Genomic DNA, 27,792 nt, shown 5'->3' on the forward strand with positions numbered 1-27,792 from the left:
CGGTGAGGAACGAGATGATCCACTCCAGTGCCCTATCTTGGATTACGATGTTGCTGAGGCGCTGCACTAGGGTGCGGTGACAGACAGTGTCGAACGCTGCAGAGAGGTCCAGGAGGATGAGGGCCGCTGTTTCCCCGTTGTCGAGCAGGGATCTGATGTCGTCAGTGGCTGCGATGAGGGTGGTCTCGGTGCTGTGGTTGGCTCGGAAACCGGACTGCGAGTGGTCGAGGGATCCGTTCGTCTCGAGGAAGGCGGCAAGCTGTCTGTTGACGGTCTTCTCGATGACTTTGGCGGGAAAAGGGAGGAGCGAGATGGGGCGGAAGTTTTTTAGGTCGGTGGGGTCCGCTGTTGGTTTCCTCAGGAGGGCGCTGAGCTCGGCGTGCTTCCAGCTCTCCGGGAAGGTGGCGGTGTTGAAGAAGGTGTTAATGATGTCCCGGAGTTAGGGTGCGATGATGGAATCGGCCTTGTTGAAGATGTGGTGGGGGCAGGGGTCGGTTGGTGATCCGGATTGGATGGTGTTCATCGTGCGGGTGGTGTCTTCGGTGCTGACCGTGGTCCAGGCGCAGAGGGTGGGGTGGGGGGCGTTGGTTTGGAGGTTGGGTGCGTGGTCTGTGCGCAGAAGTTGTTGTGTATGTCGGCGATCTTGCTGTGGAAGAACGAGGCGAGTGAGTCGCAGAGGTCTTGCGAGGGAGTGATGTCGTTGTTTCTGGCGCTGGGGTTGGAGAGCTCTTTGACGATGCTGAAGAGTTCCTTGCTGTTGTGGGCGTTGTTGTACAGTCGTTCTTTGAATGCTGTCTTCTTGGTGGTGCGGATCAGCTGGTGGTGTTTGCGGGTGGCGTGCTTGAGGACAGTCATGTTGTCTGTGGTCTGGTCGTTGCGCCAGGCTTTCTCGAGGGTGCGGCAGTTCTTCTTGGAGTTCTTAAGTTCGTCGGTGAACCAAGAGGCTTTCTTGCTGCCGGGTCTGCTGGGAGGGGTCTTCAGTGGTGCGAGGTCGTCTGCGCAGTTGGTGATCCACTGTGTGAGGTTGCTGGCTGCTTCGTTGGGGTCCTTTGTGCTGGCGGGTGGGTTCTGGCTGAGGGAGGTGGTGAGCTGGTCGGTGGTGATCTTGTTCCAGCTCCTGCGAGGAACTTGTTGCGGGTGGTGGTCCTTCCAAGCATGTGGACCGAGTAGCCCGCAGGAAGACCCCAGTCAAGGACATCGCATCCGCAGCATCTTTGAGCATCTTTAGCATCCTGTATCCCTTGCATCAGGACCACTTACAAAGGAGTCTACGGTAAGGAGATAAAAATGGCAGGAACTAACTGAAGTCTGCTTCGTCCTTTAAGGTAACTGTTTTGGCAGACCTTGCTGGTCCCTCTGACTTGTTCTATACTGGAGTTGGTCACCTAAAGTAACAGCAATGATATGTACCCAAGTTTTTCTTGAAAACGTTTGAAGTGTCAAATTAGTTGGGGGAAAATTCTAATATTGTAGAGGCAGGCACTTACACGGAAAGACTATATTGCACTGTTGCTCTATCGCAATGTTGTTTTTATGTCACCATGTTAAAACATGGAATCTGAATGTTGTATTAATGCTTTAAAAGAAAGAGGTATATTTTCGATCTGTTGTAGGTGTTCTTAAATACTGAGTTTTTATCTTTTGCTACCTGCACCTTTAAGCTACCCACTCACTTCCTGGTTGCCACTAAGAGATGCCATCTTGGGGGAGTTTGTGCTCTAGTGGTTTTAACAGTCAGCAGGTGCAGTAGCTCATCTCGATGAGCTCTGCACATAAAATTACAGTCTCAGCGCAGACGAGGAGAGACAAAGATTACTCAAAAGCACTGGGACACTTTATTTTGGGAGAAGTTGCAATATTGTAGAGGCAGGCACTTGCACTGAAAGACAATGATTCACTGCTGCTCTGTCATCAAGTATGTGGATACTGTATGTGCATCTTCAAGGAACTCAGGAAATTCCTTCCCCCTCCTCCCATGGGAAGCCCACAAAACCGTAGTCTGAGCTATAATAATATCCACATTTGTAATAATATCCACATTTGTAAAGCGCACAATCACCCGTTAGGGTCTCTAGGCGCTGGGGGCCGTCGGGAAGATTAAGCAAGCTATTGCCCAGAGTCACACGGTGCTGGGCTAATCTGCCGCCGGTGCAGGGGATCGAACCGTGATCCCCAGATTCCGGAGTCAGTCGCCCTGGCCGCGTCGCCACACCTCTTCCTCTATGATCCTCTCTCGGCTGGACTAAGCAAACACCTTGTATCTTGGTCTACCTGCATATTTGTTCCATAGACTAATGGTGGTCCAAAACTAGGCAGAGTGCCTGCTCTTTATTCTGCAAAAATGCACCCCCACTTCACCCTTCATCATCTAATTGCACTGGGTCCCTGTTAATAAAAGGATCATCTTAAAACCACTTACTCTAGTACACAGGGCCTTGTATAACACCAACCCAGCTATCTGTACAATAGAATTACTGAGTACCAGCCCAGCAGAAATCAACATTCCAGTAAGGCCCACCTCATAGCAATCCCTTGCTTCAACAAAAACTAGACGTGGTGAGACCTCCTTCTTAGCATGCATTAACAAAATCTGGAATCACCTCCCCTATCGGCTCAGAAGCACAGAATATGAATCCTGTTTTTGCAAGTCCTAACTCTAAACCAAGGATGACCTCTTCACTTCGGAAGGTTACGGCTCAATTGGGTCTTTGTGATATTTGGAGGGCTTCCCACCTCACCTCGAGGATCTATACATGTTATTCCCTGACTCACAGTATTTTCAGTAGACTGGATTGCATATTGTTTTATACCCCATTGGGTTACAAAGTCCTCGTGGTGACACATTTGTCTCGCTATTTATCTGATCCTGCTCCTGTTTGCTGCGAGATTGAGTGGGTAGTGGTGCTTGGTCCCCATTAACTTGGAGATTACCTCCTGAGATGTTTCAGGACCCTGTGAGCAGAGAGAAATTGGCAGGTTCCCTGACCCGTTTCTTTGACATTAACTGGTCCTCTACGTACAGTCGGTCCACTGATTGAGAGGCAATGAAGACGGTGATTTGGGGGTAATGTATAGGCTCTCTTGCGGGGTGCAGCTATCTTTGTGGGCTGAACTCATTCAGAGGGAGGATGAGCTGGCACGTATTCAGCGACTACACCAGGATGATGTGGAAGAGCAGAGAGGGGAAGTATTAGATCAGCAGCAGGTTGCTGCTGTGAGGGATAGGCTGAAGACGTACACCCTTAAATCTTATCAGCTTCTCCATAGAGAGGGGGCAGCTCTGGTTGGTTGTTGGCCTGGATTCTTCACCTTAGGTCCTCACCTGGGCGGGAAGTTTACACGCAAAGGGGCATAGTGGATGTCCTTAAGCCCTATCTGGAACAGGGGTACCATAATCCGAAGCTCTCCGACCTGGACTGCATTGCTGCTTTTTGAACATCCTGCCGCTTTCAAGGCTGGGGGAAGCTGCTGCTCATGACTTGGATACAGATGTCACCTTGGAAATAATGCCGAGAGCTCATTCTCACCTGCCCAGCGGGAAGGCCCCGGTCAGTGATGGTTTACCCTCTCAATTTTATCAGGCTTTTGCATCCAAACTTACACAACGATTGATGGAGGTACACTTGGAGGCTAGGAAGTCTGGGGTGCTCTCTCCATTCATGCGGGACGGCTTAATCTCTTGATCTTAAAACCAGGTTCTGATGCCTCGGATCCGTCCCACTATCGACCACTTACAATGATTAACATGAATACGAAGATGCTTTGCAGAGCAATATCCCTCAGGTTACACCTGGTGATTTCACGATTAATTTATGATGACCAATGCAGTTTTGTACCTGGAAACAGCACCACTATGAACTAACGTCAGCTAATGCATGTGCTCCACGAGGTGCAAGGTAGAGACGAGGAGCTGGCAGTTGTCTCTATTGATACTGCCAAAGTATTTGACACAGTTGACTGGCATTACCTTATGAGAGTACTGGAGGAGATGGCGATTGGTGTACATTTCCGCGGGGTTGTCCGTTATCGCCTCTCCTCTCTGCGATCACGTTGTACATCTGGCTAACCATATCCAACAGAACATGGCTGGATGGGGAATCAGAGTGGGGGCAGTAAACCACCGGGTGTCTCTATATGCAGACTACACCATTTTCTATCTTTAGGCTCCTCAGAGGTCCCTTCCTCTCCTATTGCACCAACTGAATCCTTTGAGGAGTTATCAGGTCTTAGGATTAATCACAGGAAATTGTTGGCGTTTCCTTTGGGCGTTCTGGTTGACTAAGCACTGAACACACTGCCGGAATTGCCACTACATTGAGAGACAGATCAGTTTTGATACTTAGGGGTTATTGTGGCACAAATACTCGAGCAATGCACACAGTGTAACATCAGGAAGGTCACTGAGTGCATGCAGTCCTCTGTCCAATTCTGGAACTCCAGTCCACTCTTTCTTATGGACCAAGTGGCAGTTTCCAAGATGTTGTTTCTCCCATGTGGTCTGTATTCTATGCAACACTTGTGAGATACTCTTCCCCGTATGGTGTTTAGGAGATTACACTCCCTCATTACTACGCTGATATGGGCTGGGGGTAGGAGTAGAGTGGTGAGGGATTTCCTGTTATGACCACCGGAGGAGGGGGGTTAGCGATCCCCAATATATTACTTGGCCTCTCAGATTCAGCATGCTGCACTGGGAGAAATCACTCTTACAGGACAAGGGGGGCTCTCTCCTGCAACTTCTGATGGCAGGAGCTGGGGAGCAGCATTGGTGTCATAGACCATTAGACAGACTGCCTCTTTGTGGGAATGGACGGTCAAGGTAGTATTGGGGAAGGGTACTTATGCCAGGGACGTTGTATTTTGGGATGTACTAGCATTCAGGATCCAAGCTGAGTAATTAAACGTGTTTGCCTGGTGAGGGGGGTGGTTGTGAGACGCTGGGAGACTGAACTGAAGCAATGTAGACATGATGATAAGGTGGAAGAGGATTTGGGGATGATGGCTTAACTCCTGGCCAGGTTTGTAGACTCAGGGGACACTCTGTTACATGCCTCAAGGGAGGATTGAGACTACTGATTCACATGATGGCTGAACTGTGTTAAGGTTATGAAGGAGACTGTTTGGATTTGGGTATAATGTTCTTGTTTGATTCAAGCAGTATGGATTGTACTTCTCTGTGACATAGTTGTGGTTGGCTATTGTTTATGTAACTGATGTCATTACTTGTTGACAAAAACAAAGAAAAAGATGATACAACATATTATAAATAAATTATATTTAAAAAAATCATGCCTGGACACAGACATGCAAAAGGTAAGGAAGGTTGCATGCTAAATGTACGTACTACATGGATGTAAATTGGGATATGACATACCAACAGCTACAAGGCTAGTGATAAACATGTCAGAAGATACAGGATTTCAAAGGACATCACACCCACAAAACTCTACTATGGGCCATAACTAGGATACCAGAGTGAAGTAAACTCAGAAAATTCAAAGGCTGGGACACAGTAAAAATCTACACATTACTCAAGGTCCAAGGAAACCACAGGAGTCAAAACCTTTGCTCAACTACAATTAGATTATTTCTTATCAGCCTCCCAAATATTTAAGTAAATGAAGTTTAACAACCTTTGGTAAAAGTAAAGATTGCTGAGGTGGTGACGACTGAAGCCGTGGTTGATATTTTGAGGGAAGTACTTTGGAAAAAGGATAACCAATGAATTTAAGGGAACTAGCAATTAAGCAGGTCCCTAGTTGGAGTGGGCAGATCAAACAAGTGAGGGATGCCTGGCTGTCACAATAACATTACAGTCTTCAGAGGGAAGGTAAAAAGCTCTCAACTGTTACCGCTCAAACTCCATGCATGAAGGCGGAGTGGGCGCAGGTTCAGGTGCAGCATCGTGCCTTGCTGCTGTGACAAAAGATCCTCCCGAAGGGATAGCCTGATAGCAGGACATGTTCAGATACCAAACTCTCCGTGCCCAATCCTAAGCCACAAGAATGACGTGGCCCAGGTTGTTCCTGACCTTGAGAACTCTGGGCAGGAGTGGTTTTGGTGGAAAGGCGTACAGGGAGCCTGAGCTCCACTGGAGATGAAAAGCATCTCAGAGTTAGAACTGCCTTGGAAACTCCAGGGCGCAGAACTGCTGACATTGCCTGCACTCGGTGGTGGCGAACAGATCTAACCAAGGTTTTCCACAATCTCGGAAGAGACCTTGCCCCACCTCAGGATTGAACCTCACTTCATGAACCACTAGGCACCGACAACTGAGATTGTCCGCTCAGGCGTTCAGAGAACCCGCCAGGTGTTGAACCACCAGGGAATTGCCCTGACGTTTCAACCATGTCCAGAGACGCATGGTCTCTTGACACAGGGTCCACAACCCTACTCAGCCCTGTTTCTTATAGTATCACATGGAGGTAGTGTTGTCTGTGAAGACCTGCACATGCCTTTCTTTGATCGAAGGAAGAAAGACTTACAATGCCAGCAAGATCGCCCCTGGTTCCAGCAAGTTGATGTGGAGCCTGGACTCCGCTGGAGACCACACTTCTCTTATGTCCATCTCTTCCAGATTTCTGCCCCAGCCCAGGAGTAAAGTATCTGTCACTACAGTCAGTTCTGGTTGGGGAAGGAAGAGGGGCCTGCCGCTAACCCAATTGCGTTTTGTTAACCACCACTGCAGGTCTTTTTCAGTTCCATCCGAGATTTGGACTAGTTAGGAGAGATTCCCCTGATGTTGCGCCCACTGGAAATTTAGCACCCATTACAGATTCCACATACGCCAAGGGGCCTGCGTCACTGGCAGGATGCAGGAGGCCATAAAGCCCAGCAGCTTCAGAGACACTCTCACTGAAATCCAGGATACAGGCTGAAACATCAGAATCGTAGCCTGACTATCCTAAACTCACCTCTTTAGAGGATAGGCCCAAAACCGCACTGTGTCCAAAATGGCTCGATGAAAGTGACAGTCGGAGAGTGAGTCTGGTGTGACTTTGGCACATTGACAGTGAACCTCTGCGAATGCAGGCGATCCGCCATCATCTGGAGGTGGGAGACGACTGTCTGGGATGAGCCTGTTTTCAACAGCCAGTAGATGGGCTGCAACCCCTACATCACCTTGGTGAACACCTGAGGGGCGCTGGTGAGGCAAAAGGGGAGCACAGCAAACTGAAAGTGCTCAAGGACCACCGTGAACCGAAGCGACACCAGTAGGCAGACAGACCGGTTCATGTGAAAACAGATGCCCCTGAAGGCAAATGCTATCATTCAGTCTCCAGAGTAGACAAGACCTGAGCCAACATGAGCATCTTGAATTTTTACTTCTTCAGGAAGGAGTTTAGAGGGTGCAGATCTAAAATAGGATGGAGAACTATGTCCTTTTTGGGCATCAGAAAGTAGCAGGAATAGCAACCACAGCCTACTTCTGATGTCAGCACCCTCTCAATGGCCCCTTAAGCCATTAAGCCTGCATTTCCTGACGGAGCAGGGAGAAGTGGTCTGAGGATGGTGCCATGTGCAGTGGGGTTTCTACGAAAGGGATGGTATAACACCAGTGAACACTTTGAAGAACCCCCTTTCCTAATGTCAGAATCTGCCGTATCATCAAAGGGTCAAGTGCAATCGAACATCATATCCGTAAGGGTTGCCTCAACATCCCTGAAAGCCAGTAGAACCCAGCCAGGCCTGGCGTCTAAGGCCACTAATGATGCAATTCACCTGCCTAGCGAACCGGTAGTATCCAATCAGCCGCAAATGATGAACTTTGCCATGTCTTTGCCAACTGCAATAGCCTTGGTCAGGATGGCTAGGATCTCCTGTGAAACCATGGGCACCACTTACACAACCAAAACCCAAACGGGTATACCAGCCCAAGAAACATGCAGAGTTTACTGACTGCAGTGCAAGGCTGGAGGAAGAGAACATCCTCTTACCAAAGGTATCCAGCCCTATGGATTCAGAATTGACTTCAGAGGTGCACTGGTGGACCAGGCTCTCTGAAGTGAGGTGATGGGTGAGGAAAGCTTGGTCCCCATCTGGGTCCCTAGTAGCGATGCGGTAGCGGCAGGCAATTATCATGTGCAAAGGAGCCCTTGTGCAGACCTATCATCTCGAAGCAGGAAATTTGTGAGGGCTTTATTAAAAGGGAGAAGAGGTTTTGTGGGGGTGACTCCTTGCTGAAGCACCTATGTCAAGATGGTCATCTTGACGGCCCCTGAGGGGAGGGTCCAGGACCTAAGCTGCCCTCCTCAACGCCATGGGAAAGGAAGTCCCTGCTTCCGTAGCCACACTAGGAGAAGACTAACCCAGCGGTTGGGGAGGTGTCCAGACTACTAGCATACTCAGTTCCTCATGCCGTTTATCATCGTGCTTTTCCAAGGGGTTCTGGTAGCCCTAAGAATCCTCAGATCCTGCATAATCATACTCCTCACAGGACCTTCTGAAAAAATAAGCCCTGGCTCTGACATTGGAGGTCTGAGTTCTGGCAAGCATTGAGCACCTGCCGAAACCAAGAGACCAGAAGGTGCTACAGAGTGGTTGTCCTGTCTAAACATAAGATGCATGGCATCACAAAACTCCCTTAGCTTTGCGGTGGTCACTCAGGGGAAATTCGGGGGGGGGGGGACCCGGACAGAGGCTCTGTAGCCGACTCATTAAAGAATGATGACATCGTTCCTACGCTTAGACCAATGACTTGGACAAGCATGACGAAGTTTAAGAGTGCTTAAACTTCTTAGTTTTTTTCTGATTTCTTGTGAGACTTCTTCAACAACTTCCAGCCCAGTGATGAGCACCAGGAACAGCTCTGCAAATGAGCCGGATGCCTTCCACGCGACTGAGACTTGGAATGTCATGGAGTTGACTGGCGCTGGGCGACTAAGAGCTTTAGGGTCATCTCCTGAAGTGCTTTGGGATTCATAGCGCAACAATCTTCACAGCCTTGAAGCTCAGCTAGAGGTCCCAAAAGCAAATCAGAAGGGGGTCTGTCACTGATATCTGTGACAGGAACCAAAGGGTTTAAACCCCATAGTTTTTTTTAGAAGGCAACCATGGGAGATGATGTCTCAAAAATAACCAACAAAATGTGAAAAAATTGTTCAAAAAGTGGACAGAGGCAGCTCTCTCCGGATCTGCACGGAGGAAAGAAAACAACTGAAGTCATCACACTAGTGCGGCATCTATATAGGCATCGAGTAAGTCACTTCTGGTGGGGATGACGTGGAGCAGAACGACGCCACCTACCAGCACGCGGGGGTACTAATCAAAATGTTACAGATCAAGTCTGACGACTGGGGAATAGTCTAAGGTAATAATTCTGTGGTTATAAGTCTATCAGATATTATATTGCCATTATATTTTTCGAAAAAATAAAAACATTATTTGTAACATACCAGGTTCTTGAGAGGATCCCAATCCACGAGGTTGTTCTTTATTACTTGTAGCTGTTGGCTTCTCTGTCCTGCAATGAAAACATGGGAAAATAAGCATCTAATCCTAAAGCAAAATAACAGGATTCTCATAATTATGGAAGAGCCCATTTGTATTCTAGTTACCACAAAAACACAAAATGGGCTCTTATTCATAAGCTCAAAGAAAAAGATTACTCAACTTCTGAAACATGCCTCCATCAGAGGTGCCAAAGGCTACAGTTGTACAGATCTGTGATCTACATATGACCATCACTCCAACAGCAGGGCTTGAAACTTGACCTTTCCAGGGGAGCTTTTTCCCTACACTGCACCAAAAGAACAAGTTACTTACCTTCGGTAACGCCTTTTCTGGTAGATACTATATCTGCCTGTGGATTCCTCACCTTGTGAATATCCCCCTTGCGTCAGCAACGTTCGGAATTTTTTCTTCGTAGCACGCCGGCGTGGACGACGTCATAGGAGCACGGCATCGCGCGCGACTCCGTCTGACGTCACCGACTCCTTATTAGGCCCACGTCGGCGTGATGACGTCAGTTCCGCCCTTTTTTCCGTGCCTTCGAGGCACACGGACGGACCAACGACAGCAAATATGCATATATACAATGTACACAGTACATACAAACCATCATAGCACACAGTGCATAGCAAAGGTATCAAAACCCAAAATATATACAAACAATAAAACCAGGTATAGCAGAGTGGACAACGGGGAGGCGGGTGGGCATGTGAGGAATCCACAGGCAGATATAGTATCTACCAGAAAAAGCGTTACCGAAGGTAAGTAACTTGTTCTTCTGATAGATACATCTGCTGTGTGGATTCCTCACCTTGTGAATAGAGTCCCACAGCAGTCCCCACTCCCGGAGGAGGGTGACCACTCTGCCATACCAGGAAATCTTGGAGAACAGAGCGCGCGAAGTGGCCGTCCCTCCTCACCTCGGTATCCAAGCAGTAGTGCTTTGCGAAAGTGTGGAGGGAGGCCCAAGTCGCGGCTCTGCAAATGTCCTCAACAGGTACACCTCTAGACAAAGCAGATGTTGCAGACTTTGCTCTAGTTGAATGTGCTCTAATACCCTCAGGAGGGTCCTTACCCGCAAGGGAGTAGCAGATCTTGATGCACAGGATTATCCACCTGGAAAGTGTGCGCTTGTGCACCGCTCTGCCCTTCCGACAGCCAGCAAAACCAACAAACAGCTGGTCGTCCACCCGGAAGTCCTTAGTCCTGTCCAGATAGAAAGACACCGCCCTCTTAGGGTCCAGACGGTGCAGTCTCTCTTAGAAGGGTGAGGGGGAGGATAGAAGGTAGGAAGGGTAATGGACTGTCCAAGATGGAAGGGAGTAACCACCTTAGGCAGAAAAGCAGCCCTGGTCCTGAGAACCATCCTTTCAGCATGAATGGTCAGGAATGGGGGCTTGGAACTAAGAGCCTGAAGCTCACTTACCCTCCTTGCCGAGGTGATTGCAACGAGGAAGATCGTTTTAAAAGAAAGAAACCTCAATGGACACTTGTGCAAGGGTTCAAAGGGAGAACCCATTAAGAAGGTCAGCACAAGATTCAAATCCCAATGAGGAACAACAAAAGGAGTAGGAGGGAACATATTTGTTAGACCCCTCAAAAACCTTAAAACCACCGGAGATTTAAAAAGAGAGGGCTGATCCGGCAAACAGAGAAATGCCGATAAGGCCGAAAGATACCTCTTGACCGTGGCTACAGCAAAACCTTGCTGCGCCAGAGAAAGAGCAAATTGTAAAATGACAGATAAATGAGCCTTCAAAGGGTCAACATCCTTCTCCCTGCACCAAGAAACAAATTTAGACCACCTATAGGAATAAATGGACTTAGTGGTGTCACGCCTGGCAGAAATAATGACATCCACCACATCGTGAGGGAGAGAAAAAGAACCCAAGTTGCCCCGTTCAATCTCCAGGCATGAAGGTGTAATGTCTGGAGGTGGGGGTGTAGAACCTGCCCCTCCATCTGAGAGAGGAGGTCTGCCCTGTGAGGGAGACGGAGCGGCGGGTGAGAGGAGAGGTGGAGAAGGTCTGTGTACCACACCCTTCTTGGCCAATCCGGGGCGATCAATATGACTTGGGCCCGGTCTTGGCGAATCTTCCTCGGAACCCGAGGAATCAAGGGTATGGGAGGAAACGCGAAAAGGAGTTGATTTCCCCAACTCAACTGAAACGCGTCCCCCATGGCTCCTTGCAACGGATACTGGAGACTGCAGAATGACGGGCAGTGAGCATTCTCGCAAGTGGCAAACAGGTCCACCCGAGGAGCACCCCACATCTGAAAGATGTCGTGAACCACCTCCGGGTGAAGCCTCCACTCGTGGTCGGCAGAGAACTGCCGACTGAGACTGTCTGCACGAACGTTCAGAACCCCGGCCAGATGATTTGCCATCAGACAAATCTGATGGTCCAGGACCAGAGACGCAGAGCCTCTCTGCAGAGACACTGCGACCCTACGCCTCCCTGCTTGTTGATGTACCACATCGCGTTCGTGTTGTCCGTCAGGACTTGAACCGACTGACCGCGAAGGGAAGGGAGGAAGGCCTTCAGCGCCAAACGTATCGCCCGTAATTCCAGAAGGTTGATGTGAAGCAACCTTTCTTCTGGAGACCAAAGGCCCTTGACCTCCAGGTCCCCCATATGAGCACCCCACCCGAGAGTGGATGCATCCGTTATCACTGTGGCCACTGATGGAGGCAGTTGAAAAGGCTTTCCTTGAGACAGATTGCCTTCCACGCCCCACCAAGACAGATCCGCCGCAGCTTCTCTGGAGATCCTCAATGACTCCCTGAGATCTCCGTTGTGTTGATACCACTGCCTGCGGAGGCACCACTGGAGTGCCCTCATGTGCCAGCGTGCATGACTGACCAACAGAATGCAAGAAGCCATCAGACCGAGCAGACGAAGGACCTTCAGGACTGGAACAACCGCTCCATTGCAGAATAAAGGAATCATCTCCTGTATGTCGTGAATCCTTTGAGGTGGAGGGAATGCACGACATACAGTAGTGTCCAGTACCGCACCTATGAACAGGTTGCGCTGGGAGGGCACCAGGTGAGACTTGGGTACATTGATCGAAAAACCCAACCTGTGCAACAACTGAGTTGTCTCCTGCAGATGATGGAGCACCTTCTCCGGCGACTCCGCTTTGATCAGCCAGTCGTCCAGATAGGGGAACACAGGTATCCCCGATCTCCTGAGATGCGCAGCCACCACTGCCATCACCTTGGTGAATACTCGAGGCGCAGTAGTAAGCCCAAACGGAAGGACCGCAAATTGGTAGTGCTGCGATCCCACCGTAAAACGGAGATACTTTCTGTGCGACTTCAGAATGGGGATGTGAAAATACGCATCCTGCAAGTCGATCGACACCATCCAGTCTTCTTCCATCAGCGCTTGAAGAACCTGAGCAAGGGTGAGCATTTTGAACTTCTCCTGTTTGAGATAGAGGTTCAAAATCCTGAGATCCAGGATTGGCCGAAGCCTGCCATCCTTCTTGGGTATCAAGAAATACCGGGAGTAGCACCCTTGACCCCTCTCCTGCTCTGGAACCACCTCTATTGCACCCTTTCGGAACAGAGCCAGGACTTCTTCCTGCAGGAGCAGCAGGTGGTCCTCCGAACAATAACCTTGGCAAGGAGGGTAATTGGGAGGGAACTCCTGAAAGGGAAGTGCATACCCATTTTCCACGACATTGAGAACCCAAAGATCTGATGTAACCGATTCCCAATCTCGTAGAAAATGAGTAAGCCGACCCCCTACTGGCCCCACATGATCCAGAATGGTGGATCTAGGGCTGATTTGCTGATGCGGGTGGGGGTTGGGTATTATTGGAGGAAGTGGAGGAATAGGAGATTTGACGCCCACGTCCACGACCCTTCTGTCTACCTCTATAGGACTTATACAGAGGGTTCTGCTGTTGCTGCTGTTGTTGTTGGCCTTGTCTGAAGGGACGAAAAGAGGATCTACCAAAGCCTCTAAACTTTCTAGTTGTCGACCCTCTCATCTGGAGACCCAAGGATCTTGCAGTAGCACGGCTATCTTTAAACCTTTCCAAGGCGACATCCGCTTTTTTACCAAAAAGGCCAGTCCCTCCAAAAGGCAAGTCCAGCAACGTAGATTGCACATCCGCAGAGAAATCAGAGGATTTTAACCACGCGGCCCTCCTGGTCGCAATAGAAGAGCCCATAATCCTGGCAACAGAATCAACCGTGTCCATGCCACTCTGAATAACCATGCGTGCAGCAGCCTGAGTGTCTGAGACCACCTCATTAAAGTTCTTTCTATCCTCCTCAGGAAGCTTAGATGATAACTGCTTCACAGAATCCATCAATGCATAGACATATCTTCCTAAAAGACAAGTAGCATTAGTGGATTTAAGAGCCATGCTCCCTGAAGAGAAAGTCTTCTTTGCAGACTGATCCAACTTTTTTGAGTCTTTGTCCGCTGGCACTTGAGGGAAAGAGCCTGCAGCCCTGTTAGAACATGCCGCCTGCACAAGACTTTCAGGAGAGGGGTGCGAAGAAAGAAACTCAGGGTCACCAGGAGCCACCCTGTAGCGCCTTGCAACAGATCTTGAAACCGCAGGAGCAGATAATGGTCTCTTCCAGATCTCTTTTATTGGATCTGATAAGGCATCAGTGAACGGTAACGTAGGTTCAACAATAGAAGAGGGAGAGTGCAAAACTTCAGTAAGTATGTTGGGCTTGTACTCAACCGTGGGCAGTTTCAAGTTGAGAAGATCTGCAGCCTTCCTATCAACGACGTGATAGGGTGCCACGTCCCTAGAAGGAGCATCAGAAGCTGAAGGTAAACCCCACTCAGGAGAGAGCTCCAGACCACTAGCATCACGTAGGTCTTCAAAGTCATCATCATGATCAAGAAGTTCACCCTCTTCCACATCTGAATCTTCATCTCCCTTTTCTTCCAGAAGACGCTGAGCCCTTCGTATCGACCACTCTATTCGAATCAAGTCGACGGATTCGGTAACGACTCCGACGGAGCCGGATTCGACGTGGAGTGAGGAGTCGGGGCAACCGGAGGACGAGACTCACGGACAGGTGTGGAACTTCGATCCAAACTACGAGGTCGATCCGGAGTCGGCGAAGCCGCATGCGGAGTCAAAGACCTCGGTGGTGCCATACCGAGCCAAGGTGTAAGAGGCGCCGGCATAAAAGGCATAAATGGAGCTGGGGCGTACGACTGAGGAATGCCCAAATTGTATGATAATGGACCCATGGGACCAACAGGTGCTCCAGTGGGGTACATCGCTCTGGAATACACCCCAAACATCGCACTGAGAAAATGCGAGGGGTCCTGACCAGGACCAGGAAAGGGAAGGTACGAACCTACCGGATGCTCTAAAGGAGGTCGATCCGACACAGGTTCATTCTGACCCTCTTGGTCCACAGGAGTCTCCATCGAAGTCGGAGTTTTAGGAACTACCTCTTCTTCTTCCTCATGTTCCGAAGAATGTAAAGATACCGGATCCGGTTCCGGAGTCGGGGAACCTCCGATGGACTGAGCAGGAGAAGGAGAAACGAAGTCCTTATGGTGTTTGTGAGACTTCTTCTTCGAATCTGAAGATTCCTTCTCCGAATGATGCTTTGAGCTGTGCTTCCTCCTCTTGTGCTTTCTCTTCGAGGAGCCCGAAGCGTGACCCGAAGTCGACTTCGATCTCGATCTTGATCTCTCTCTGGACCTCGACCTCGCTTTGGATCTCGACTCCGCTCTGGACCTCGACGCCGACCTCGATCGAGACTTTTGTTTCGATCTCGAGCGTCTCGACGTCGACCTCGAAGATCTCCCAGCATCTCTTCCCTTTACCTTCGCGAGAAGTAGTTTTGCTTCACGCTCTCGAAGCGCCTTTGGGTTCATCTTAAAACAAGATAGACAGTTCTTGACGTCGTGGTCTGAACCCAGACACCACAAACAATCGCTATGTGGGTCGGTGATTGACATCATGCGGGCACAAGACCCACATTGTTTAAATCCTGTCTTCCTCGACGACATCCTCGATGAAGAAACAAATCGCAAAGGAGAAACAGTAAAGATTAAATAATAGCCAGATACTAAGTATCGAGAAGATCCCGAAAACAGTTAGCGTCGGAGACGCGGAAAAAAGGGAACTGACGTCATCACGCCGACGTGGGCCTAATAAGGAGTCGGTGACATCAGACGGAGTCGCGCGCGATGCCGTGCTCCTATGACGTCGTCCACGCCGGCGTGCTACGAAGAAAAAATTCCGAACGTTGCTGACGCAAGGGGGATATTCACAAGGTGAGGAATCCACACGGCAGATGTATCTATCAGAAACAAGATTTTTAGAGCAAAAATGATCTAGCATTCAGTGAAAGTTAGGGTTCAAAGCTGTGTACAGATTCTGGTTTGTTGTTCTTGGCAAATAACAGAAATTCTGTCTTGGTTGGGTCGAGCTTAAGGTAGATGCTGAGCATCCAGGTCTGGATGAAGGGTTTGAGGTGTGGAATGTTGGAAGCAGAGGAAACTTCAAGGTAGAGTTGTGCATTGTTAAACCTGTCTCTTATAGAGTGATATCCCCTGTCTTTTTCCTACTGACTTCCTGTTTCTAACTGTGGGTTGCATTGTGTTTTTGCTGGTTTTAGACCGTGGGCACTTTACCACTGCTTGCCAGTGCTAGTGCTTCCTGTGGAAAATTTTATGGTAATTGCTTTATCCATGATTGGAATATTTGATTTACTAGTAAGTCCCTAGTACTGTGCACTGTGTGTGCCAAGGGCCTGTAAATCAAATGTTATTAGTGGACCTGTGGCACTGATTGTGCCACCCATAAGAGTAGCCTTGCAAACTTGTCTCAGGCCTGCCACTGCAGTGTGTGTGCGCAGTTGTAAACTGCCATTTCGACAGGCAAGTGCACCCACACTTGCCATGCCCAAACCTTCCCTTTTTGTACATGTAAGGCACCCCTAAGATAGGTTCAAGGTAGCCCAAAGGGCAGGATGCAGCGTATTTAAAAGGTTGGACATGCACTGCTGTGTTTTACATGTCCTGGTAGTGAAACACCGCTAAATTAGTTTTTCACTACTGCAGGCCTATCTCTACCATAGGTTAGCATTGGAGCTGCCTTGTAACCTCTTATAAGTGTATCTTCCAATTGGGAGATGATAGAGAATTGGATTTGAGGTCTCTGAACTTACAATTTGAAAATACATTGTTTAGTAAAATTGTTTTTTAAACTGCAGGTCTGGAAATGCCACTTTCTGAAAGTTGCAATTTTTTAAAACTTTAACCATTCTGCGCCTCTGCCTGTCTGCTGTTAGAATGACAGTTAGGCTGTTTCTGCATTCATTCCAGACAGTCACATACAGGGAGCTGGAGTGTGCCCTGCATACCCTGATGGCCCATTATCAGGCGGATGGGCCTTCCTGAGCTAGAGTGATGGGAGGAGTTGTCACTGAAACCTGAATAGGCCTGTGGTTGTCCTCATACAAAGCAGTCTCCACCCCCCTGGAGTAAGTCTTGAGTCAAAGCATGGAAAGGCAGAGCCTTGTGGACTACAACGACTTTCCTTTGAAGTTTACCTACTTCAAAGGATGAAATTTGTATCTCCAAAGGCTTGAGTTGATCTTGCCTCCTGTTAAGAAGTCGCAGGGCCATCAAAGACTTCACCTGCCAGTACTTGGGCTCTTCTACTGAGAGTCCTGACTTGCCAAGTAGTTCCTAATCCAGTTTCTGAGCCCTTGGAAGAGAATTCTGGTAATTTCAAGGAGAAAAACTATGCATCGACTCACAGCATCAGCCCGAAACGATGATGCGCTGCACAACTCAACGCATCGCCGCTTCCAGCACCTGAGAGTGGTCCTCGCTTGACGCAACTACCGTGGCTTACAATGCAGGCCCCAGCTTTCCATCGCAAACCGCCGAAAGAAATGCCGCTGCTTGAATTTCGAGCACTGAATCACCAAAGTCTGTGACGCATAGCGGACGAAGTACCTGCTTCGCCGCTGTGGAATCGACGCAGCTCGATTTGTGACACATCGACCCTGGGTGCTGATTTTTTCATCAACACTGCACAACAGTAAGGAACCAACACCCCGTGTCTGCAAACGAAGCCTCACCTCTCCTGCCTAGCAATAAGCAACTGACACAGCACCTTCCCTGCCAAGCAGTAAAGAACCAACGCCTCACCTCCACTGTAGCAGTACGGAACTGATGCATCACCTGCCTTTTCAACACTTCACCTCCCCTATGTCGTGCCTCAGCTTTGACTTTTGACACATCTAAGGTACTTTGTCTTAAACTAATGCATCCATTTATTTCTATGAACTAAACTTGCTTAAACCTTTAAAAAGTGATATGTTGACTTGTGTATGTTGGATTTTTGTCATTTTGGTCTGGTTTCATTCAGATAAATATTTGATAATTTACTGAAAAGGTGGGTCTTCTTTTGACGTGTTTTCATTGTATTACTCTGTGTGTGTGTGTGTGTGTATATATACAAATACTTTACACATTGCCTCTGAGATAAGCCTGACTGCTCGTACCAAGTTACAAAGAGGGGTGAGCAATGGTTATACAAGGTGTGTAATCCCCTTACCCTGACTAGAGTGAGGATCCCTACTTGGACAGGGTGCAAACCACTGCAAACTAGAGACCCCATTTCTAACATGCATTATCAGCATACTGGTAAATATTGATGCTATTATCTGTGAGAAGAGCACCAAGCAACTCCATAAAGATGAGAGGGGATAGTATGGAACTTTGAGAAACTCCATAAGATGATGGGTCTTTTTGGGACTGGCAGTGCCCATGTGAATAAACTGGTGTTGGTGGAACGTTAGAAGGACAACCAATGAAGGACATTGCTGGTGAATCCCACTCGAGAAACCGGTCCTGGGATGCTTGTTTCCAGTCCAGGGAGGACCAGGTTTGGCAGTTCGGGCTGGACTGTTCCCATTGGGCGCAGGGTCAAGAATGATTTGCATATGGCTGGGTTCAAACTGGAATGGCATGGTGAGCAAAAAAAACTATGGATTTAGGCCCAGATCTATGTACTGGGGTGAATGTACGACATTGTTTTGCATTCTGTCCATCAATTGTTGTTTTTGAATCCCACTCGAGACTCCTGGGTGCGAACAATGGTGGGATGGTTGAAAGTGCTGAAGGCAGAAGAGTGGTCCAGCAATAACAGGAGGCAGGGGTCAGCTTCATCCGTGGTAAGAAGGGCTTCATCTATGATGTGCAAGGTAGCAGTCTTTGTGATGTAGCATGATCGGAGTGCAGACTAGTAGTCATACAGGAAATAGTTGGCATTAATGCTTGCCTTAAGCTAAGTAGCAAGTACCCGATATCAGGCAGCAGAGATAAGCAAAATCCCTTTTTTTTAAAGCAACTTACAGAGAGAAATCAGTGAGTTTGAAGAGGATGACCAAAGTTGGCTCAAACTGTCACTCTCATTGATGGGAAGTGCAGCAATCATTTAAATTATTTATTTGTCAAGGGTCATATATATGCTGGAATACACTACATATATGGTTCCAGAGCACGTTTTTAAACAACTTGAGAGGGAAATAAGATGCCTGCTATGGGATGGGATTGCACTTGTCTCCTTCTATAAGACTCCTGTACATCAGATGCTACCACGGTGCCTCCTAGCGCCTGATGTTAAACAAATGGATATATTCACTGATTGATAATGTCTTCACTAGACAAGGCAACATGGCCATAAGATAAAGCCCTATCTTTATTACATTTATGAAGAGGGTAAGAGCAAGAGAATCCACACTTCTGGCCTTGACGTCTACATGGATCAGGTCATGGGAAGTTGCCAACACATCACTGGAGTGGAAGCGTAAAGTAAAAAATAAAAACTTCTTTATAGTCAGTTCTTGCTTAGCGAAGTAGCAACAGTGAAAGGATTCTGGCATTGGAGAAAAAACTGGAATAGCCAGTGTGGATATGTGACTGGGTGTTGGGAGCAAATACAAGTGATCAATTGTACAATTGATACGAGTTGTTCCGATCACAGAAATAATGCTACAGGCAATTAGAAATACTGTAGCGATCTGCTCTACTGACTGGAAAGACTTGCCTGGGGACAGTAGTCTGAAAAGTAGGATCCGGACACGAGGATTGATTAAAGGAGCCATTTCCGTTATATACAGGTCATTAATCTTATGAGTCATGGGAACACTAACAAGGGACACTAGAAGAGTTCGACAGTAAGGCGGCACCTCTACATCCCAGAGCGGTAGCTATCTGAGCAGACCTATAACTCACCCATTTGAAAATATTACATCAAGTGTATTACAATAGAAGGCAAATGTTTAAGTGTCCAGTAACATTTGTTTGAGGTGTACTGAAAGAGAAGGCACTTTGTTTCACACAGAGTAGGAATTCAAAGTCAGACAGGAATCCTAGGTAAAGATGCAAGATACAATGCCAGAGATGTTGGCAGTGGAGGGTTGCCACAATTAGTGATAAAGGAATCCTGAAAGATGTGGATATGACAAGGAAGAAACTAGGAAGCTTCTTTCTGGGCTCAATGCTAGCAAAAAAAGACATAGCAAAGAAAGTGGGCCAACAAAGAATTTTCAACATGCGAAAGGTGTCAGGAGGGCGTGAACCAGCGCATGGTGACAGAAGAGGTGGTTGGTCTACAAGAGTGAAGATTGTCCCTACTGCATGGGAGCAAAACAAACACAGAAGCAGCACACAGCTCCTCACAATATTCACATGCACAATGATGTGGGCCATGGAAGAGAAGGTGATGTGCCGGGCACAGGCGCAGATAGCTGCTGATCAGCTCATCCTTGGCCTGAAGTATTAAGCAGGTCACAATAGAGATGAGAAGCTACCAGCTGCCAGGGGCAAGGCTACAGGTTGTTTTTAAAGGCATGTATGCCATTTCTTACCCCATTCTTAGACCTTAGACAAGGCTGAGGTGAATGGAGAGAAAATGCCCACCCCCTTGTCCTGAAGTATTAGGCAGGTCACAATAGAGATGAGAAGCTACTAGCTGCCAGGGGCAAGGCTAGAGGTGGTGTTTAAAGGCATGTACACCATTTTTTACCCCATTCTTAGACAAGGCAGAGGTGAATGGAGTGAAAATTCCCCCCCCCCCGAACTGTACCAACCCAGGGGGAGGAAGAGGACCCACATCACTTACAGCTGCCCTGGTGTGACTTTAAATTGTCTCCGCCCCTGCCCCACTCCCCCCCACTTTGGGCAAGGAAGGCATTATCGGCATTGTTTACCCCTCCCAGCCTCTTAGGCAACACCAGGGAAGGGAATTAACTAGCTCTTCAACCCTTGGCATTATGGGTGGAGGCTATATTTACTACCTTGGTGTTTCCACAGCAGCTGGCCATGTTTACTTCCCCTACTGCTTTCCAGGCCAGCTGGACAGGTTGCTAAAGGGAGATATATCCTTAAGTATGAATTAAGTATTACTAATGCATCAAAACTTCTCAAGCAATGCTGCATTCGTTTTATTTTCTCCTCCAGATATCTGCGAATAGTTAAAAAATAAGCATGAGTCTATAGTACACATGGGCCCTGTGTAATTTTGTCCTCAATCTTCTAAACTGCAAACAATATTAAATACGGGGAGCTTCTGATATGTGCAACAGACACTCAACTAAACAGATTTTCACTAAATCAAAAAAGGTACCTAATGAAGGAAAGGTTAGCATGTGATAGTTTAATTGCACCACTTGGACTTTCCAATCAACTGAGGTTTCTGCCTTAACATAAGAGGAATTACATCTCCCCTGTAATATTTCCCATTGTAGTCAAGTGGGATTTTACAGTTATTTTCCACATGAAAATGGCACCACTGTAATTAAATTGCAGCATTTAAATAGGATGGACCATAGTGATAGAAATGGTTAAAAAACACTGAGATAGGAATTGCTGTATAAAACAAAACGCATGCAAGTATTACCTTGGAATAGGCTTCTTTTGTGAGATACGACTTGGTGGTTGTGGTGGCAGTGGGGGAGGAACAGGTTTGTTCAGCGGAAGAGCAGGTGGCGTTGGCTTTGTTGGCTGATTTGCCTCAGTACCAGGAGTTGTCTTTGGTACAGGAGGTGGTGGAACTGCAAGCGGAGGATCTGGAAAGGCAAATTGGAGCATGAGTGGCATTACACTTTTGTAGTGATTCTACTGCAATGTTTGATGTACTCTACATCTCTGACAAAAACTGTATTGCAAAGTGTTTAATGTATACTTTATTTGATAGCTATACAAGATGAAAAAAATACAGTTCTTTTCTTATTATACTAAAAACAATGGTCTGTCTTTTGTTATCCATTTCTACACCTCCTATTCACGTAAAGGTTTATTTGAGCAAGCTTTGAAGTTGAATTCCAGGTCTACCTTTCAACCACATTTGATACTGGGATGCCATGTCTGGGATACCAAGGAATAATTGCACTCAAGGTATACCAACTGCAAGCTTCACAGGCTTCCTATGGGCAGTCTTGGGGCAGCGGACCACAACGGACTGATGGATGAATGAAGTAGTTCTTGTAATGCGAAATGGCTGCTCCAAAGAGTTAGTAATGAAGCTAAAGAGGTGGCCCCACTGTCCAAGGGAGCAGGGCACTAAAAACCAGTAAAGACATTTCCCCTTGGTTGAATAAGATAACAACAGAGCTTTTCCTCTAAATCAGATCATACACACTCAACATCCAACTCTTACTACAGCCACCTGTTATCAACATAATATCCAAAGCATACCCCAAATAGAGATGTAATACTTACAAATATTTGTTTATTCTCAAAATTTAGGACAAGAAAACTTTGTAAATTAGAGTGTAAAAAAAGAATCAATACATTGTTAAAAAATAATCAGTACGCTGTTAAAATTTTATGCATGCCATAAATTTTGCATCCTAATACATTAAGTGCTAAACATGATAAAATACGGCGCAAAAGCGATAACTAAAAATACAACCAAATAAGAAGAAAACCTTATTGCACAGTTCTATACAGACTGATGCACCCCAAGATCCAACACTGTAAACTTATATATCAGAAACCCTGGTTGAACAACTATTCCTTTCCCAGACATGTGTACAGTCGGATTCAAGAAAAAAAAGGCTTCGACGCGTTTCAGTGGTGGGAAGACAAATTTAAATACCACCTTCTTCAGGACTCTAGATTAGGGATTTACTCCTCCTCTGAACAAGTTACTTACCTTCGGTAATTATATATCTGTAAGAAACGTTAGTAGTGATAGATTCCTTACCTTATGAGTACCCCCAGGCGTCAGACTAGATCCGGAAAATTTTCGTCAACAGTAACCCGACGCGTTGTGCGTCTCCGCGTCGTCCTTGGCGTCGTGGTCGCTGAGATGACGTTGTGGGCATTACTTAGACGCCGTCCACGCGCTCCGACATCAGTTCTTTCTTTTTTCGCGCCAGCAAGCGCAGATCCGGGAAGAGCAGGAACCCCCAGTCAATTTTTTAATGACTTTTTGAGGCTTTTTGTCTCCAATTCTTTTATCGAGTCTCCGACTCCTAAGGTGTAGTTAGGATGCCCGGTTTTAAGTCTTGCAAGGACTGTCACCGTATGATGTCGGTGAGCCTGGGGTGCGACCACGACCCCAAGTCATGCCCCGACTGCCGGGCCATGGCGCTGAAAACTTTGCGTGAGTGGTCCTGAAATTTGCTGGAAGCCCGGCAGTCAACTCTGCTCCGATCGAGGTCACGGTTCCATGGGAGGTCGAGGAAACGTGCGCGGAGTCATCATCATCGTTCTTCGGGATCAAAGTCTTCGCACTCAGGGTCAGGTAAGGCGAAGGACAACAAGTCGAAGAAACAACATCTTTCTCCGACTTCCCCTCGCCGGTTGCGCAACAGGGCTGAGGGTGCGGGTGGTGCCTCCCCCTCGGCACCGGCGGAGCCTATGCAGTCGCCGCCGGCCTACCCACCCTTTCCCGGTTTGTCGGCGACTCTGGCCCAGATACAGGAATTCCTGACGGCCATGGCACACCTCTTTGGGCTGTTGGGTCCCGCTGGTGCGCCTTTGGGCCCCACGGTCCTGCGTAGGGATCCTCGCCTTTCACCGCCGGTGGCTCCAGCCCCGGCATCACCGTCAGCTCCGCAGGACCCCCCTGGATCCATGCCTGGATCCCGGTCGACGCCGGTTGACCTTGTAACACCTCCACCGACGTCGACCCCTCCGGTACCACTTCCGACGTCGCCAGAGTTAAAACAGGACACAAACGGACGCAGACGCCATTGATCTGAGGAACTTCTTGTAAGAAAGTGGCTCTATATATACTGGACCAAAATAAGGTACAGTGTGTATAGAGTCCCCAGTCTCCAGAGGTATAACAGATGCTACAGTCAGATATGACCTTACTCTCTAAAGTGGTAGCTTGGTCGAGCGGTAAGGCAGTATCAAAGGACAGTGTAAAGCATTTGTTGTACACACTCAGTCAGCAAAAGGTTTCACACACTCAAGAACTGAACTCTAGGCCAATTGTTTTCATATCAAAAGATATAATTGTTTTTTTTTTTAGAACCAACAGGTATCAAAATATACTTTTCTCAATATGAGTGACTTTAGGTAATTACTTTGCAGAAAAGCAATAGACTTTGTAAGTACGACAGCTACAGTGGTTACAATAGGCAACACAATTCTAAACACAATTTAACATTGCGCTCAATGGGTTTTTCGACATGAATGCAGTTGATTACTTTAAGGATTACTTTTCTAACCACATGACTGGATCCTGGATTCAGTACAGGGACCTAAGCTGTAAACAGTTAAGTAAAAGCATATTGGTTGCAGTTGTGATTTTTAAAGAATATAAATGTATTTTGAAAGTTGACAGAAACTTTTCAATGAAAAACTAGCAATGTTATCCTATGGAAGGAAATTCAAGTCACAGGTAAAGTAGGTTCTCGTTATTTTTGAAATCCAGTACTTGACTCCTAGGTTCAGCACTGGGACCTCTACCTAAGAAAGGTAAGTAATTATGTTTAAGTATTTGGTACGATTTTTAAGGAATATTTCTAGTTTGCAAAAATCTCCACTTTGAAGAAATTTCAGAGAAAAGCAGTCAATGGTTTCCTATGGAAGAAAATTCAAGTTACTGGTAAGTACAGTTAGGATTACTTTTGCGGTTCAGTACTGGGCTAAAAGGTACAGTACTGGCTTCTCTCCTGATCACAGGTAAATATTTCGTAATTTGTTATTCAGCTGATTATAGATGAATATTTTAAAGTTTCAAAACTCCACATTTAGAAGAAATTTCAGTGAAAACCAGTCAATGTTAGCCTATGGAAGGAAAGTAAGTTATTGGCTTTCAGGTGAGTACTCGACTGGTGGAGTTAAGGTTCTGGGCATAGACTCAGGGGTCACCCAGGGTCAGAAAGGTACAGTTGTTACACCCTCAGCGGCACAGAGGCAGCCGGGTGCAGAGAGAGTAGGCCCAATGCAATCCAACGGAGGGTAGGGGGCCTTTGGTTGGTGGCTGTAAGCAGACAGGCCACGCAGCTGTGGAAGCTGAGCTCCTGGTCACTTACTCCAGGCAAGTGGGGAAGTAGAGTAGGGTAGTAGTTGCACTTCCAGCGGCACTCGGGCGGCTGGGTGCAGGGTGCTTTTGAGCCGTCGGGCGCTCAATGTTATCCAATGGGAAAGTTGGAAAGTGAATAAAGGCTGCAGGCTCGGGGATGGAGATTCTTCAGGTGCGATCACCACTTCGAGAGGTAAGTTGGGATCTTGGAGAAGCGGTAGGTACCCCAAAGGAGGGCACAGGGGGCCGTGGGGCGCCGGGTGTAGGGGTGCTTTTTGGTGTCAGCAAATCTTACCTTCAGCTGGTCGCGGTTGGTTCTGAGGCTGCAGGCGTCGTCTGGGTCATCGAGGAGCGTCTTTGGGCACTGGACTTCGGGTCCCAGTCGCCAGGGGGACGGCCTCGTGGTCTTGGATCACTCAGGCACAGGCCGGACTTGGCGGGTGCTGAGTGGGCTGGATTTGCGGTTCCAGGCTGGCACCAGGGGTATTGCTGTTGGAGCAGAACCACTGCTCATGGTAGTCCCAGTCTTTTGGAAAGTTCAAGGCAGGCAGGTCCTCCGGGGTTGTCGAGGTTGCAGTCCGCTGGAGACACCGGAGTTTCGCAGGAGCAGGTTCAAGGATCAACAGGACTGTAGAGTTCTGGGGCCAAGTCAGTAGGCGTCGTCCTTTTGTTAGCAGCTGCACGGCAGGTCTTCGTGTTTCTTGGTCTTCTTGTTGTTGCAAATCAGGATCTGAGGAAGGAAGGTTCAGGGTGCCCCTAAAGAACAAGTTACTTACCTTCGGTAACGCTTTTTCTTGTGGATAAGTATCTGCCTGTGGATTCCTCACCGCGCACAATATCCCCTGCGCAGCAGCCAATCGGAAACTTTTGTGGCTCTCCACGCCGGCGAGGTCATGGACGACGTCACAGAGGGTACGACTCCGCTCGCGACCCCGCTGACGTCACTGGATCCATAAAAGGGCCTCGACGGCGTGATGACGCCAGTTCCGCCCTTTTTTCCGTGCCCTCGAGGCACACGGACGGACCAACATAAATAGGCACAGTATACATAGTACACAGTATTCAAAATAACACACATCGTGTGAAATCAATGCAATAAGCAGGAACAATTAAACACTTCCATTGAAAATTACAAATATACACTTATCAGGTATAGAAGCGTGGACAACGGGGAGGCAGGTGGGTCAGTGAGGAATCCACAGGCAGATACTGTATCCACCAGAAAAAGCGTTACCGAAGGTAAGTAACTTGTTCTTCTGATGGATACATCTGCCAGTGGATTCCTCACCTTGTGAATAGAATCCCACAGCAGTCTTCACTCTTCTATACCAGAAAATCCTGAATAACAGAACGAGAAAAATGGCCGTCCCTCCTCACTTCGGAATCCAAGCAGTAATGCTTCGCAAATGTGTTGAGGGAGGCCCAAGTTGCCGCTCTGCAAATGTCCTCTACAGGAACACCCCTAGACAAAGCAGATGTAGAAGACGTTGCTCTAGTAGAGTGAGCTCTTATACCCTCTGGAGGTTCCTTACTAGCCAGGGCGTAGCAGATCTTAATACACAGGATAATCCATCTTGATAGCGTGCGCTTGGGCACCGCTCTTCCTTTCTTGCAGCCAGCAAATCCAACAAAGAGCTGGTAATCCACATGATAGTCCTTAGTTCTATCGAGATTAAAGCTCACCGCCCTCTTAGGGTCCAGACGATGAAGCCGCTCCTCCTCCTTGAAAGGGTGAGGGGGAGGATAGAAGGTAGGAAGGGTAATGGATTGCCCCAGATGAAAAGGAGTTACCACCTTAGGCAGAAAAGCAGCCTGGTCCTGAGAACCAATCTTTCAGCATGAATGGTCAAGAATGGGGGCTTTGGACTAAGAGCTTGAAGCTCACTTACCCTCCTTGCTGAGATAATTGCTACAAGACAAACTGTCTTAAAATACAGAAGTCTCATGGGACACTTGTGCAAAGGTTCAAAAGGTGAAACCATCAAATAGGTTAAAACAAGATTCAAGTCCGATTGAGGCACAATAAATGGAGTAGGACGGAATTTGTTAGTAAGAACTTTTATGAAACTTAACACAATAGGTGACATAAACAAAGACGGTTGGTCCGGCAAACAAAGGAATGCCGACAAGGCCGATAAATAACCTTTTACAGTCGTAACAGCAAAACCCTGCTGGGCCAAAGAAAGAGCAAACTGAAGTATGTTGGACAAACGAGCTCTTAAAGGGTCAATAGATTTTTCTCCACACCACAAAACAAATTTAGACATCTATAAGAATAGATTAACTTGGTGGAAAGATGCCTGGCTGAAAGAATAACATCCACCACATCAGGCGGGAGAGAAAAAGAATTCAGGTTGCCCCGTTCAATCTCCATGCATGAAGGTGTAAGCTCTGGAGTTGGGGGTGTAGAACCTGCCCCTCCATCTGAGAGAGGAGGTCTGCCCTGAGAGGGAGACGGAGCGGCGGGCACAAGGAGAGGTGGAGAAGATCTGTGTACCACACCCTTCTTGGCCAATCCGGGGCGATCAATATAACTTGGGCCCGATCTTGACGAATCTTCCTCAGAACCCGAGGAATCAAGGGTATGGGAGGAAACGCATAAAGGAGTTGTGAGCCCCAACTCAACTGAAACGCGTCCCCCAAAGCTCCCTGAACCGGATACTGGAGACTGCAGAATGACGGGCAGTGAGCATTCTCGCAAGCAGCAAACAGGTCCACCCGAGGAGTTCCCCACGTCCGGGACATGAAACAAACTATCTCTGGATGAAGCCTCCACTCGTGGTCGGCCGAGAACTGCAGACTGAGACTGTCTGCACGCACGTTCAGAACTCTGGCCAG

At 47.8% G+C, this 27,792-nt stretch overlaps 1 protein-coding gene across 4 annotated transcripts in view; it reads right to left on the minus strand.

Moving 5' to 3' along the window:
- ASAP2 (ArfGAP with SH3 domain, ankyrin repeat and PH domain 2) overlaps positions 1–27,792 on the minus strand; it is a 1,060,322-nt gene that overhangs the window by 79,454 nt on the left and 953,076 nt on the right. For all 4 annotated transcript variants that reach the window (XM_078647831.1, XM_078647829.1, XM_078647830.1 and 1 more), the window contains 2 exons: positions 21,370–21,538; positions 9,396–9,463 (listed from right to left, as the gene is read on the minus strand). In XM_078647831.1, coding sequence (XP_078503957.1) covers positions 9,396–9,463; positions 21,370–21,538 — 237 coding nt within the window. The remainder of the gene's footprint in view (positions 1–9,395; positions 9,464–21,369; positions 21,539–27,792) is intronic.

Source organism: Lissotriton helveticus, chromosome 6 (assembly GCF_964261635.1).
Source record: "Lissotriton helveticus chromosome 6, aLisHel1.1, whole genome shotgun sequence".
Classification (NCBI taxonomy): Eukaryota; Metazoa; Chordata; class Amphibia; order Caudata; family Salamandridae; genus Lissotriton; species Lissotriton helveticus.